At 48.3% G+C, this 14,510-nt stretch overlaps 1 protein-coding gene across 2 annotated transcripts in view; it reads left to right on the top strand.

Moving 5' to 3' along the window:
- TP63 (tumor protein p63) overlaps positions 1 to 13,972 on the top strand; it is a 107,033-nt gene extending 93,061 nt beyond the window's left edge. For both annotated transcript variants that reach the window (XM_087872384.1, XM_087872383.1), the window contains exons 9-12: positions 5,274 to 5,431; positions 6,558 to 6,702; positions 9,113 to 9,206; positions 10,706 to 13,972. In XM_087872384.1, coding sequence (XP_087728510.1) covers positions 5,274 to 5,431; positions 6,558 to 6,702; positions 9,113 to 9,206; positions 10,706 to 11,002 — 694 coding nt within the window. In that variant the 3' untranslated portion in view covers positions 11,003 to 13,972. The remainder of the gene's footprint in view (positions 1 to 5,273; positions 5,432 to 6,557; positions 6,703 to 9,112; positions 9,207 to 10,705) is intronic.
- Positions 13,973 to 14,510: the final 538 nt, after the last annotated feature.

The following is a 14,510-nucleotide window of genomic DNA, read 5'->3' as shown; positions in this document are numbered from 1 at the left end:
TTATATGCCGCCCTTCTCCGGAGACTCAGGGCGGCTTACAATGCGCTAAGCAATAGCCTTCATACTTTTGTATATTTTATATGAAGTCATCTTATTGCCCCCCATAATCTGGGTCCTCATTTAACCTACCTTAGAAAGGATGGAAGGCTGAGTCAACCTTGAGCCTGGCGAGATTCGAACCTGCAGTAATTGCAGGCAGCTGGTCTTAATAACAGGGTGCTTAGACCACTGTACCAGCAAGGCTCAAATGCAGCATTTATTGTCCCATTCCCATTTCCTTCCTTCCTCCCTCCCTCCTCTCGTTCCCTTCCCTCCCTCCCTCATTTCCTCTCTCCTTCCCTTCCATCCTCCTTCCCATTTCCTCCCTCCCTCTCATTCCCATTTCCTTCCTTCCTTCTTTTCCTTCCTCCCTCCCTCCCTCCTTCCCTTCCCTTCCCTTCTTATTCCCATTTCCTTCCTTCCTTCCTTCCTCCTCTTGTTCCCGTGTGGTCAGGCCAGAAAGACGTAAAGGTCCACGTAAACCTATTTGTGGCTAATGCCCAGCAATCTTCTCCACTAACGGTCAGTAGCTGCTAGGAGTCAGGTGAGGGTCAACCTCCCTCAAGGGAGGATGGACTTAGCTGGTGGCCACGTGGGGATTCTAGGCTGATGGCTCTTTTCCCTCCGCCCTCCGCTTCTGCCACCCCTGCCCCTGCACGGACTTGGGCCAAATGCCCCTTCCCTCCTTCAGTCTCCCCGTCCCAGCGTGTGTGGTACCAGTTTTGCAATAAACTTCTACATCTTGGCTTTGCTCTCTGTGTGTCTTTTCCTCTTGCCAGCAACATTTCTTCTTTCGGTCCTCAGAAGCACTTGGGCTTTCCACCGCAGAGCCCCCCCCAGCTTCCCCCCCCAGGCCTTTTAATGCCCCCCCCTTGCAGTTTTGCCTCATTTCCTGAATTGGCTAAGCCACTCAATTAGCCCACAATTTTTACAAGCACAACTCAGGCAGGAATTTTGATGGTAAGGCACTGTAGTCCTTAAATCCAGTCCGGACTCGATATTACAACTGTTCTTAGGATGCCTGTTTAGGGAATCAAGTGGTCGCTAAGCAAATCGTGCGGTCATAAATCTTAATCCAGTTTCTCTAGTTGTCTTTTTTTTTTTTTTTGCTGGAACTCGGCAAAAAAGGTCACAAAACACAAATTGTGTGGCTGTCTCGTGCTACAACCAATTGTGAGTGGGGCTCAGCCGCCAAACAACCAGAATATCCCCCCCCAGAATTATGGGGGGGGGGTTGGTGCGGCAGTTGTAACTTTGAGGATGGGCCCTAAATACAGAAACTTTTTTCAAGTCTTATCATCACTTTCATTGGTCATTAAGCAAATGGTCATAAGTCGAGGACTAGTGAAATGCGTTTTAACTCTCGGTCTGAGTTGGGGAGGCCATCGGACCTCCTGCCTCTCTCAAGCCAGCAAAAACATCGTGGTGACTGTAAAGGGCTGCCTGGACAGCATTCACACGATACGACAAACCTATTTCTGTGTATTTATGTCTGTGGAGATTCTCAATCATCCAGGTCATGTGGATGTACATTTACATATACATGTGTGTGTGTGTGTGTGTGTGTGTAACATCCAAAAGAGCAAACAGGAAAACAAAACCCCCAAAGCAATCAAAACATTAAAAAAGCAGTCAGAAGACATGACGAAAAGTTCTTTATTTTTACAACCTACGGATAGTTTTAACCACAGTTTCTGTTGGGAAAAGATGACCATCCTAGATGGCTTGAGTTAAATTTTAAATTGATTTTAAATTGGATTGTTTGAATTTATGGCCAAAATATTTAATTATTTTAAGCTGTTTTTAAATTTTGTATGTTCTGTTTTTTACTTTGGCTGTTCACCGCCCTGAGTCCTATTGGAGAAGGGCGGTATAGAAATGGAAACAAATAAATAAATAATAAATAAGCCAAGTTCAAAATCTGTAAGGCATTTCGAGAAGTTTGGCACTTGGACAGATCAGCCATCGATAGGCACATACCGTGTTTTCCCAAAAATAAGACCCTGTCTTATATTTTTTTGAACCCTGAAATAAGTGCTCGGCCTTATTTTCGGGGAGGTCTTATTATTTTGGGGCGCGTGGAACAAGATGGGGCTCCTCTTGCCATCTTACCTGATTTCCAGCTCTGTCTCCCTAACCCTAACCAGAGGAAATGGTGGGGACCGGCTGCAAATATGTTTAAATATTTTCGGGGAGGATTTATTTTGGGGGAGGGGCTTATTTTAGCGCATGCACTCAAAAGCCTGATTGGGCTTACTATCAGGGGGTGTCTTATTTTAGGGGAAACAGGGTAGACTTTAACAACATGTATAGACGATGCAAAAGAGACAATCAATCCAGCCGAAAAGAGGGAGGGAAAAGACTTCTCCACCAATAATGAGCACCCGGATCACCGTAGATTTATTCCAAGGTTAACATCAGACCAGGGGTGGGTTCTAAATTTTTTTACTACCGGTTCTGTGGGCGTGTCTTATTTTGTGGGCGTGGCTTGGTGGGTAATGTGACTGGTGGGCATGGCCACTTTTTTTTTTTTTTTAACTTTTAAAAGCATTTTTTCTACAACCTTAAGAGGTTGGAGGAAAAAAATGCTTTTAGAAGCCTCTGACGATCAGGCAACTCAGCTGGGATCGCCAGAGGCTTTTAAAGGCATTTTTTTTCTATAACCTCTTCAGCCAAAGAGGTTGTAAAAAAAAATGCTTTTCAAAGCCTCTGACGATCCCAGCTGAGCTGCGCGATCATTAGAGGCTTTTTTTTTTAACTTTTAAAAGCATTTTTTCAGCTGAAGAGGTTGTAGAAAAAATGCTTTTAAAAGTAAAAAAAAAGCCTCTGATGAAGTGGGCGGGGTAAGTGAGCAGCGACCGGGCCGGGGACCGGTTTGGGGGCGTGGCCAGCCAATGTTATTACTGGTTCTCCGAACTGCTACAAATTTTTACTACCGGTTCTTGCGAACCGGTGCGAACCAGGAGCAACCCACCACTGCATCAGACCAACAATCAAGTCAACAACACCCCAATCAAGGACCTGCCAAAGAGCCAACAGCCCACCCAAAGAACCTCTAAGACCACCCCCACCAAAACTGACAGGGCAAGCCATCACAATATAAACTTGACAGCAAACAGCACTCCTTACTGGCTCTGATGATGTTACCTAGTTTGGTAATGAAACGTTTGCAAGAAAACAAGCCAGCTCAGCGAGCACCAAGGACCCCTCATGTCAACCCCGAGTTACAAATATTCTCCTTGATTAAAGAAAAAACTACATTAAAAAAAAACCCACCACATATACACACATTATCTCCCTCCCAAATTGAATAATGATTATTACAACATTGGTTCCCACCCCTTGCGAAACAGGGCCCTCTAAAAATTTTAAACTAATAAATCTATTTGCAAATTGTTGACCTGTCTTCTACATATACTAGTGACAAAAGAGTTAACAGGAAGAATTGTAAGACTAAAACAAAAGAAAATCAAAAGTTTCCAAACTCTCTGTTATTGCAATCCACTCTGGAAACTTTACCGTGGCATCTTCTCTATCCCAAATCCTTCCAAAATTTAAAAACAGTTCATCCTGGATCAAATATCCACGTTCGTTTCCTTAATGCCATCTCTTATCAAGTGTGGTCTAATGAAATATAATAGATTCGGTCTCCAGAATTAATCTATCAAAGTCCCAAGTAGAAGAGCCTGGTGGCACAGCAGACTGATAGCATTGTGATTAAGACCAGCTGCCTGCAATTACTGTAAATTCGAATCTCCCCAGGCTCAAGGTCGACTCAGCCTTCCATCCTTTCTAAGGTAGGTGAAATGAGGACCCAGTTTGTGGGGGCAATAAGCTGACTTTGTATAAATGTACAAAAGGATGAAGGCTATTGCTTAGCGCATTGTAAGCCGCCCTGAGTCTCCGGAGAAGGGCGGCATAGAAATCAAATTTAAAAAAAAAAAGTGGTTTTCCATTTAGTGTAATCCATCCACCCAATCTCCCTCACTCTTCGTAGGAAAAAAAAAAGGATTTGTCACTTCCCCTTTGAGTCAGATATGGTACAGATATTCAGACTTAAGGGACGCGGTGGCTCAGTGGCTAAGACACTGAGCTTGTCAATCGAAAGGTCGGCAATTCAGTGGTTCGAATCCCTAGTACTGCCGCATAAGGGGGTGAGCTCCCGTTCTTTGTCCCGGCTTCTGCCAACCTAGCAGTTCGAAAGCACATAAAAAATGCAAGTAGAAAAATAGGGACCCCCTTTGGTGGGAAGGGAAAAGCGTTCCATGCGCCTTTGGCGTTGAGTCATGCCGGCCACATGACCACGGAGACGTCTTCGGACAGCGCTGGCTCTTCGGCTTTGAAACGGAGACGAGCACTGCCCCTTAGAGGCAGGAACGACTAGCACATTTTATGCAGACTTAAACTTTGGAGAAACAGATGGAAATCCACTCTTATTAGTTCTCCAGCCATGAGAAAATCTCTTTGGTTTGAAACTGGATCAAAGCCTTTTTGTATATCTTTATCCAAAGTGAAGGAGTCCTTGGTGTCCTCTGAGCTTGGTGGTTTTCTTGCAAACGTTTCAAGACCCAACTGGGTAACATCATCAGTGCTAGAAAGGAGGAGGAGGAGAAGGAGGAGAACTCTGGGATCCTTGGTGCTCTCTGAGTTTGGTGGTTTCCTTGCAGACGTTTCATGACCTGACTAGATAATATCATCAGTGTTAGAAGGGGATGGGGTTTTGTAGGGAGGAGGAGGAGGAAGAGAACTGAGGTCCTTGGTGCTCTCTGAACTTGGTGGTTTTCTTGCACACGTTTCATGACCCTGCTGGGTAACATCATCAGTGGTAGAAGGGAGAGGGATTTGCAGGGAGGAGGAGCGTGGGATCCTTGGTGGTTTCTGAGCTTGGTGGTTTTTCTTCCAGACGTTTCATGACCCAGCTAGGTAATATCCTCAGTGCTAGGTTGCTTCCTGTTTTATTATATACAGCGAGATTGTTTCTTTGCAGACAGACGTTCATTGCCCAACTAAATAACATCATCAGTGCTAGCTGGATGACGGGTGTGCTGGTTGCCTGTTCCCTGTCCCAAGGGCACTTTCTGGATTAAGCCTGGATTAAACCTCCATGGGGGAAGGGGGGTGAAAACCCTGCTCTCCTTCCATCCCTAGTTCTTCAGCTGGGCTCCCCTCGGCACCAATTCGCCCATTTTTTTCCTTTCTAGCATCCCTTTAACTTTCTCTCCCTCTCTTCCCAGAAACTCCCTGCAGGCTCAGCCTTCCTACGGCTCCAGTTCCCCCCCGCTCGGCAAGATGAGTGGCATGAACAAGCTGCCATCCGTCAGTCAACTCATCAACCCCCAACAACGCAACAGCCTGACCCCCACCAGCATCCCTGACAGCATGGGAGCCAACAGTAAGGACTCTCTCGACTTTCTACTCCGATCCCACTTTCCTTTCTTACCTTCATCCGTCCCTCAAGGGGACGGACATATCCGACCAGGGTGGATTTGATTTAAATTGAGTTGATTTAATCACGATTTAAATCATGATTTAAATCACTAGTAAAAAGGCTTGATTTAAATCAACTCGATTTAAATCATAATTTTCAAAGAGCAACTGTCATCTCTGCTACTCCTTTGACCCACCGTTGACTCACCGATAGTCCCAGGGTTGCAGAATCTACAGCCTCCTGCTACGTAACTGAGCTCCGTTTCAGGCTGAATAAACTAAATTATTTATGCATCTTAAATAGAAAACTATCTTACGATAGATTTTTTACCCCAAAAGTTTTTTATTAAAATAAATTCGATAAAAATCAAAAAAAAATCCGATTTAAATAAAAAAAATCCGATTTAAATAAAAAAAATCTGATTCCTGTATCCGACACACCTTCCCCCATCTTGGTTTCCTCGCAACGACAATCCTGCGAGGTGGGTCGGGCTGAGAGAGAGAGAGACAGAGACAGAGAGAGAGGGGGGGGGACCGGCCCAAAGTCACCCAGTCGGCTGTCCCTCCTAAGGCTGGGTCTGCAAATTCTGAGTGGGGGACCGCGGTTTTGCAAATTAGACCACCCACCACAATTCAGAGCAAGGTTTATATAAGCACGTAAAGTTTGTTGCTTCCAAGGGTGGTGAGTTTTTGAAGTTATGGCGGCCACACACACACACACACACACACACACACACACACACACACACAGAGAGAGAGAGAGAGAGAGAGAGAGGGAGAATTGTATATGGGTGCTTGACTCAATTTTACGGCCTTTTGCAAACATGGACATGATTTGCAATGCTTGGGCCAGCAAATATGCCCATTGGGGAAAATGGATTTCTGCAAAAAAAAAGTCAGCTCCAGTCACAGGGTACCTTAACTTATGACCGCAATGATTTACAGCCATAATTCCAAAATCAGACACGGGAATCTGTGACATTAGACGTGCAGTCTTTCTCACACTTGGCCACTTGAAGAGGGGTGGACTTCAACTCCCAGAATCCCCCAGCTTGTCTTTGACGTGCCGTTTCTTCCCTTCTTCCGCTCAGTTCCGATGATGGGAGGCCACATGACGATGGCGGGCGACATGAACGGGCTCAGCCCCACCCAGACGCTGGCCCCTCCCCTCTCCATGCCGTCCACCTCCCACTGCACCCCACCTCCGCCCTACCCCACAGACTGCAGCATCGTCAGGTGAGTGAGCGAGCAGGAGACTGGGCTGGAGAGGGGAGGGGAGTTCGGTTCCAGCGTGGTCAGCCCCGAGTTCAAATTCTGCGCCCTGGGCGGAAGCAATTTCTTGCGCTGGCTTAGCAACCTGCCTGTTTCCCTCACTTTTGCAGGGGCAAGCTCTCTGTCTGTGCATCTCCTAAGCATTGTTGTTTGCACAATAGATGTGCAACGGAACGGGACGGACCTGCTCACTTGGTTGGGGAGCAGACGTCCACAGAATGCATCAAAAAAACCTCAAAAAAGCCCGGGGTTTAGGTACAGCTGCCATCTTGACTTTTGTCAACATACCCTTCAGACCCGTAATAACTTTGGGCCTGAACTGCCCTGTTTGCCTGGTGCCAAGCGGGAAAAAGGATCTTGCTTGGTGGAGTTGGGCTAGTGAACTCTCAGATTGACTGCTGCAATCCTCTGTCTGTGTGACCACCCTTGGAGATAGCACCTTAGCCACCCAGGGTGTCCGAAGGGCTGCTGAGGTCTCAGAAGCACCTGGGCTGGTCAGTTGCCGATAAGCTTCAATGTCCCATTTAAGGGATTTGGTCTCGACCTGGCTCGGGTTCGAGACTTCAGAGATGGTCTCGTCCCGCAGGACTCCGGACACGGATTAGCTTCTCGTGCTCAAGACTTGCTTGGCGGGCTTCCTCTAGATACAAGGATTGTGCCCACTTGCCAAGGGCAGAGCCTCTGTGGCTGGCTCTAGATGACCCTTTAGCCAGGACTGGCCGTTCTCCCCCTCAGAATGGAACTACTTACAATGGCCAACTCGCTGCGGGACAATTCAGCAAATGCAAAAGTCAAATTAATTCCAATGGAACCGTGGCCGATAATAATAATAATAATAAAATAAAGTCTAATCCAGAAATACAGGAATTAAAATAATTTTGAAACAAGCCTGGTCACCAATAGTAAAACGTAACCGAATGAATCAATTAACGCAACGCTGAATTGTGCCACGGCAACTTGCAGGAGGGCTGGACTAGAAGACCTCCAAGGTCCCTTCCAGCTCTATTCTAAACTGATTCTAAAGTGGCCGGGATGAGTTATCCTAGACCCTCTCCCCCCCCTCCTCTGGGTGGTTAGGGTCTCTATTTTTAACTTTCTGCCCTCGCGTCTCTTCTTAAAAAGCGGTGATTGTGCTTCGGCTGTTCCCGTTTTCTGCATCCAGGGTTTGGTTCGGCTGGTTTGGTAGGCGGGCAGGCTGTGGCCTCGCTTCGGTGCTGCTTGGCGCTTGGGAAGGCAGACTTTTGGGGGTCCGGCAAAACGACTCGTCCGGGCAGCCCATCCAAAGTTATTTCCCCCATACGTACCGCGTTCTGCACCGAGAGTCACCTGACATGCTAGACTTGTGGGGACGGCCTCCAACCTCAAATGGCCCCCACTTTGTCTGTTGATTCCACAATCTCTGGAGTGGGGCTTTCTTGGGGGGACCCTCTGCCCCCCACCCCACCCCCTTGCTGGATCTCCTTCAGTTTTCCTGTCAACAGGAAGGACCCCACTCCTGTCCCTCCCCAGCTCTACGAACCTGGATGTTTGCTTGGATTCGTTTCATGACCCAGCTAGGTAACATCATCAGTTCTAGAAGGGAGGAGAGGTTGTGGAAAGGAGGAAGAGGAGGGTGACTGTGGGGTCCTTGGTGGTCTCCGAGCTTGGTGGTTTTCTTACAGTTTCATGACCCAAACCAGGTAATAATCATCAGTGCATTTCACGTAATCGCTAGCATTGATGAAGTTGCCTAGTTGGGTCATGAAACGTCCACAAGAAAACCACCAAGTTCAGAAAAAAATAAGGACCCCACAGTGCTCCTTCTCCTCTTCTTCCTCTTCCTCCTCCTCCTCTCCTCCTCCTCTTCTTCTCCCCCTCTTGCCCTCCTCTTCTTCCTGCTCCTCCTGCTCCTCTTCCCCCTCTTCCTCCTCTTCTTCCTCTTCCTCCTCCTCTTCTTCTTCCTCCTCCTCTCCTCCCCCTCTTTCTCCTCCTCCTTCTCTTCTTCCTCCTCCTGCTCCTCTTCCCCCTCTTTCTGTTCCTCCTTCCCTTCTTCCTCTTCCTCCTCCTCTTCCTCTCCTCCCCCTCTTTCTCCTCCTCTTCTTCCTCCTCCTCTCCTCCCCCTCTTCCCCTTCTTCCTCCTCCTCCTCCTCCCTTCTAGCACTGGTGAAGTTACCTACTTGGCTCTTGAAACGTAGCTCAGAGAATACCCGGGGACCTCCCGAGCTAGAAATATCCTCCTTTTATTGTGTGCCGGGTGCGGATCTTGCCATGTCGGGGCTCTGCGGTCTGGGTGACCTCCGCATCTCAATTTCTCCTTCTCTCTTTCTCTTCCTCCTCCTCCTCCTCCTCTTCCTCTCTCGCCCACCCTCGTCGTCCTTCCCCCCCCCCCTTGCAGTTTCTTAGCGAGGCTGGGCTGCTCGTCCTGTGTGGATTATTTCACTGCGCAAGGCCTGACCACCATCTATCAGATTGAACACTACTCCATGGATGTAAGTAACCGACTCTCCCTTTCGCTTCCCGGGAGGGGCAAAATGGGGCGGGGGGTGGCCGAGCCCGGCCGGCATTGCTGATGCCCTCCAGAGGGGAGACCTGGCGGCTGGTGGAGAAGATTTATCTGATGATGGTTAGTTAGTGGAAAACCTCTCGCTTCTCCTCCTGAGCCGCTGCGTGTAGTTGTAGGGTGTGTGACAAGATGTGGGTCCAAACATGGAGTTTAGCAGGGACACAGGAAGTGCCCGGTGCCACAGTGAGAGATTGGCACCCCGCAGCCCTTCCCGTGCCCACCCACCCTTTCCGTCCCCCTGCAACCGTCCCCTTGGAATTGCTGGCTTGGCTGGGTGCTCTGCTGCTGTGGGGGTCTTTTGGGGTTCAGCCTGGGGGTCTCTGCGCTTCCTCGCTGCCTCTGGCTGGCCCTCTTTTGCTTGGGGCTGGACATCAGTGGGAGGGAAGCCCCGGCAGTTGTGAAGTTATGTGAATCTGGCTTCCCTCATTGAATTTGCTGATCACAAAAGGGGATCATGGAGCTGCAACCGTCATAAATACAAGTCAGTTGCCAAGGGGCCGAATTTTATCACTTGACCCCGGGGGGATTATGACCATGGGGGTCATAAGTTGGAGAACCTGTCAGGAGTCACTTTTTTCAGTGCTGCTGTAACTTTGAACGGTTGCTAAATGGACTGTTGAGGACTATCTGTATTCAGTGCTGTTGCCGAAAGCAATGCAGTCAGGAAGGGAGGGAGGGAGGTAAGAAGGGAGGAAGACACAAATTGAGGAAGGAAGGAAGGAAAAGAAAGAGAGAGAGAGAGAGAGAGAAAAGAAAAAGGAAGGAAAGAAAGAAAGAATACAAAAATTGAGAAAGGAATGAATGAATGAGGAGAATGTGGGTAGAAAGGAAGGAAGACAAAAATTGAGAAAGGAAGGAAGGAAGACAAAAATTGAGAAAGGAAGGAAGGAAGACAAAAATTGAGGAAGGAAGGAAGGAAGAAAAGGAAGAAAGGAAAGAAAAGACAAAAATTGAGGAAGGAAGGAAGGAAAAGAAAGAAAGAAAGAAAAAAGAAAAAGGAAGGAAGAAGAAAGAAGGAAGAAAGAAAGAAAGAAAGAATACAAAAATTGAGAAAGGAAGGAAGGAATGAGGAGAATGTGGGTAGAAAGGAAGGAAGACAAAAATTGAGAAAGGAAGGAAGGAATAAGAATGAGAAGGGTAGGAAGGAAGGAAAGGAAGAAAGAAAGAAGGAAAGAAAGAAGACAAAAATTGAAGGAAGGAATACAAAAATTGAGGAAGGAAGGAAGGAAGAAAAGGAAGGAAGGAAAGAATGAGAAGGGTTGGAAGGAAAGAAGACAAAAATTGAGGAAGGAAGAAAGGAAAGTGAGAAGGGTTGGAAAGAAAGAAGATAAAAATTGAGGAAGGAAGAAAGAGAGAGGTGGCCAGCCTCTCCTGGTGCTCACTCTCTCTCTCTCTCTCTCTCTCTCTCTCTCTCTCTCTTCGCAGGATCTGGTGAGCCTGAAGATCCCCGAGCAGTTCCGCCACGCCATCTGGAAGGGCCTCCTGGACTACCGGCAGCTGCACGACTTCTCCTCCCCTCCGCACCTCCTGCGCACGCCCAGCGGCGCCTCCACGGTCAGCGTGGGCTCCAGCGAGGCCCGGGGCGAGCGGGTGATCGACGCCGTGCGCTTCACTCTCCGCCAGACAATCTCCTTCCCTCCCCGCGACGACTGGAACGACTTCAACTTCGACTTGGATGCGCGTCGGAACAAGCAGCAGCGCATCAAGGAGGAAGGGGAGTGAAGCCCACCCCCCACCTCCCCTGCGCTCCGGCCAGCCCCAGGACCCTCCCCACCCCGAGGGTCTCCCCACTGCTCTGATTTCTGTTCCGACCCCTCTTCCCCGAATCGGCGGGAGGGGAGCCGAGCGGCCTGCCACAAACTCCCCGCAGCTTTTGACCTTCAAGCAGTTTCTGTGCTTTGGCTTAAAAAGCTGGTCGTTGTGTTGTTGTTGTTTTAATCAATCACAGCTGGGGGGGGTGCGAATGCGTGCGGGTGTGAGGGCTGGGTGGCTTTTACAGTTAAGAGTAAGGAAGGCACCCCCCGCCCCCAAAAATGGATCCTTTGTCTGGCAAATTACGGCTTTCCATATTTTTGGGAGTTAAGCAACTCTTTAGCCGACTTGAGTGCGTCTTATTTTTTGTTGTTTTCAGCCACAAGTTGTGGCCTGGCCTTTCCTAGAATATTTGCGTGGATCTCTTGCTGAATCAATCGGTGTCTGGTGCTTTGGGATCCTCACTTCAGAGCAGGGTGCGGGGTCCGATCTTGGCAACTTCAAGACTCGTCGACTTCCCACTCCCAGAATTCTTCCGCCAGCCACGCCTATGTCTTTTCTTACGCCTCCTAGTGTGGAGAGACCGCAGAGAAAGGGATTATAAGAGAGTTAAACAGGCCAAAGTGGGGATACACATCAAAAAGATGTGCATTCGTGTCCTGGAATTCTGGAAGCAAGGAAGGAAAGGAAGAGACGGAGGGGAAGTAGTTCAACTCCGGGAGTTGAAGTCCACAAGTCTTAAAGTTGTCAGAGTTTAAAAACAAAGTCACCGATTGGCCAATGCTTTGCTTTTGAATTTTCAAATCGGAAGACGAGAACTTTCCAGATAAGGCAGGCGGGATGTGGTGGACATTGGTGATTCAGCAGCACCCTGGTCCTTTCCGTTGCAGCCACATGGATAGGATGGTCCCTTCTGTGCATTAAGGAGACGACCGATGAATTTACTGGAAGCCGAGTTGCTGGAAAAATATGTCTTTGTGTTTGATTCTCACAATCTTTATGGATTGTTGCTTTGCACCAGAGAAATGGATGCTCTGTTTATCTGTCCTTGTTTTTTCACCCTAGCTGCAATACCCACATAGGTGTAGTAGCCACACCACGTAGTAGCAACAGCCTCTAGTAGCAATAGGCACCTAAGTGCTGGGAAGCGAGATGCTAATCCGAGATAGTTGGAATCCCCTGGGAGGAAGTTTAAGTCGGTCATGCAGGTTGGGGGGGGGGGGGCTTCTCCCACTGGCCCAGAATCCCCCAGGGGGTCTGGAGGAGAAACCACGATTGTGGCTTCTTTGCTCGCGCTAGTGCAAAGTCCAGCTGGGAGAGCCACGCGGTCAGCTCTGCCCCTCAAGCCGTGGCCCCCTTTCTGAGTTGAAGGCCGGTTATATGTTCAGAATTTTAAGGTCACGTTGTATTTCCTGGGTGGGGTGATGAGGAGGAGGGGCCCTCTAGGAGGGTCGCTTGGGAAATGGGAGGGTGGTCTTTCCTTCTGTTGGGAACGGCCCCGATCCACAGCTTGCCAGATCTTTCTTTGAAGCCAGGAGATCCCTTAGCAGCTCACCACCCCACCCCCCTTGGCTTCTCTTGATCATTTCAACGTAGGGGGTCTTTGAGGCTGTTTTATCAGTCTTTCCTTCCTTCCTTCCTCTCTCACTTCTTTTTTCTCTCTATCCTCCTTTCTTTCTTCCTCCCTCCCTCCCTTTTTTCCACCATCCTTCCTTTCCCTTCCTCCTTCCTCCCTCTTTTTTTCCCTCCCTACCTCATTCCTTCTTCCCTCCCTCTCTCCCTCCTTTCCTCTATCTATCCCTCCCTTCCTTCCGGCCTCCTACCATTCCTCCTTCCCTTCTTTCTTCCTCCCTACTCCTCTCTCTCCTTTCCTTTCTATCCCTCCCTCCCTCCCTGCCTCCCTTCTTTTCTCCCTCTATCTCTCCCTTCCATCCTTCCTCCCTCCTTCCTTCCTCTCTCCCTGTTCCCCTTTCCTTCCTTTCCCTTCCCCTCCTATTTTCTTCCTTCCATCCATCCATCCACACCTATTTCCCATCCTTCCCTCCCTCCCTCCCTCCCTTCCGCTCCCAACTCCTTCCTTCCTTCCTTCCCTTCCTCTTCCTCTTCCTCCACCTCCATTCGACCTTCAGGAAGGTGAATTTCCAAACGCAGGTGCTTTGCAAACCTCAAGGACTTTTGTGAATGAAAATCTCTTTGCGGGCTTTGAAAAATGTGGCGTCAACCTTTCCTGTCCAGCCTTCGCTCTTTTTTGCCTTCCGCTCCTCCAGTCTGTCTGAATCCCAGTTCCTCCTCTGCCTTCTTCTTCCTCGGTCTTCCTCCCGCCGCCAGCCTTGCAGTGCTGGCTTCCCATTGCCTAACCCACCGCAGATCGGTCCTTTTACCAGTTTTGCCTTCGCTCGTCATCAGGAAGTTAAAAAAAGTTTTGTAAGTAGAGATGTTGTGTTGTATGTATGTTGTTGTTGTTGTTTTTGTAACATCCTAGAATCTTTTTACATCAGTTCTTTTTTTTTTTTTTTTTTGTATCATTATTGTCTTTCTTTGGGGAAAATCGGGGTGCCTCAGAACCACAGTTTTCTTTGCATTTTTTTTAATTAAATTGTTTTTTTTTTTTGTATGGGAAAAAGCTTGATTGCAACCTGCTATGGATGGAGAATCCTCACACTATTTCTGCCCCCCTCCCAGAAAGGGGGAATGGGATGCAGTCAGACCCCCGCGAGGGAAGTGGGGGGGTGGGAGAGAAAGGAAAGAAAAGAGGGGGGCTTGACTTGACTTCAAGAGTCCTAGATTTCAAAGTTATTTTATTTGTGTCACTTCAACCACTGTATCTACAGGTTGTTCATGACTTGTAAGAAGTATTAATTTGACAAAAAAATAATAACAACCACTCTCTTGTCAATGCCAGTGTAAATAAACCACGTTATAAAAGCCACATTAAATGTTCCTCGTGTTTGAGATGGTCATTTTATTGGGGGGGGGGGAAGGTCGATGGGGGGAACTGGAGGGGACGGGCAGATTGGGGTTTTCCTTGGGGGGGTGCAGATTGAGGATTTTGGGGGGAAATGCTCTCTACAGGTAGTCCTCGACTTACAAACAGTTCATTTAGGGACCGTTTCTGGTTAGAACGGCACTGAAAAATAGTGACTTGGCTCCATTTTTCGCCCTTAACGACCGTCGCAGCATCCCCCACCGTCACGTGATCCAAATTCAGAGGGTTGGCAACTGGCATGTACTTACGACGGTTGCAGAGTCCCTGGGTCATGTGACCTTCTGACAAGCCGAGTCAATGGAGAAGCCGGATTTTTATTTATTCTTTTTTTATTTTAATTTGATTTATATGCCGCCCTTCTCCGGAGACTCAGGGCGGCTTACAGTGCGCTAAGCAATAGCCTTCATACTTTTGTATATTTATACAAAATCAGCTTATTGCCCCCACAAACTGGGTCCTCAATTTACCCACCTTAGAAAGGATGGAAGGCTG

The sequence above is a fragment of the Pantherophis guttatus genome, chromosome 6, assembly GCF_059756535.1.
Source record: "Pantherophis guttatus breed Tessera chromosome 6, ASM5975653v1, whole genome shotgun sequence".
Classification (NCBI taxonomy): domain Eukaryota; kingdom Metazoa; phylum Chordata; class Lepidosauria; order Squamata; family Colubridae; genus Pantherophis; species Pantherophis guttatus.
Note: the sequence above shows the minus strand (reverse complement) of the source record. Positions and strands in the feature narration are given on the sequence as shown.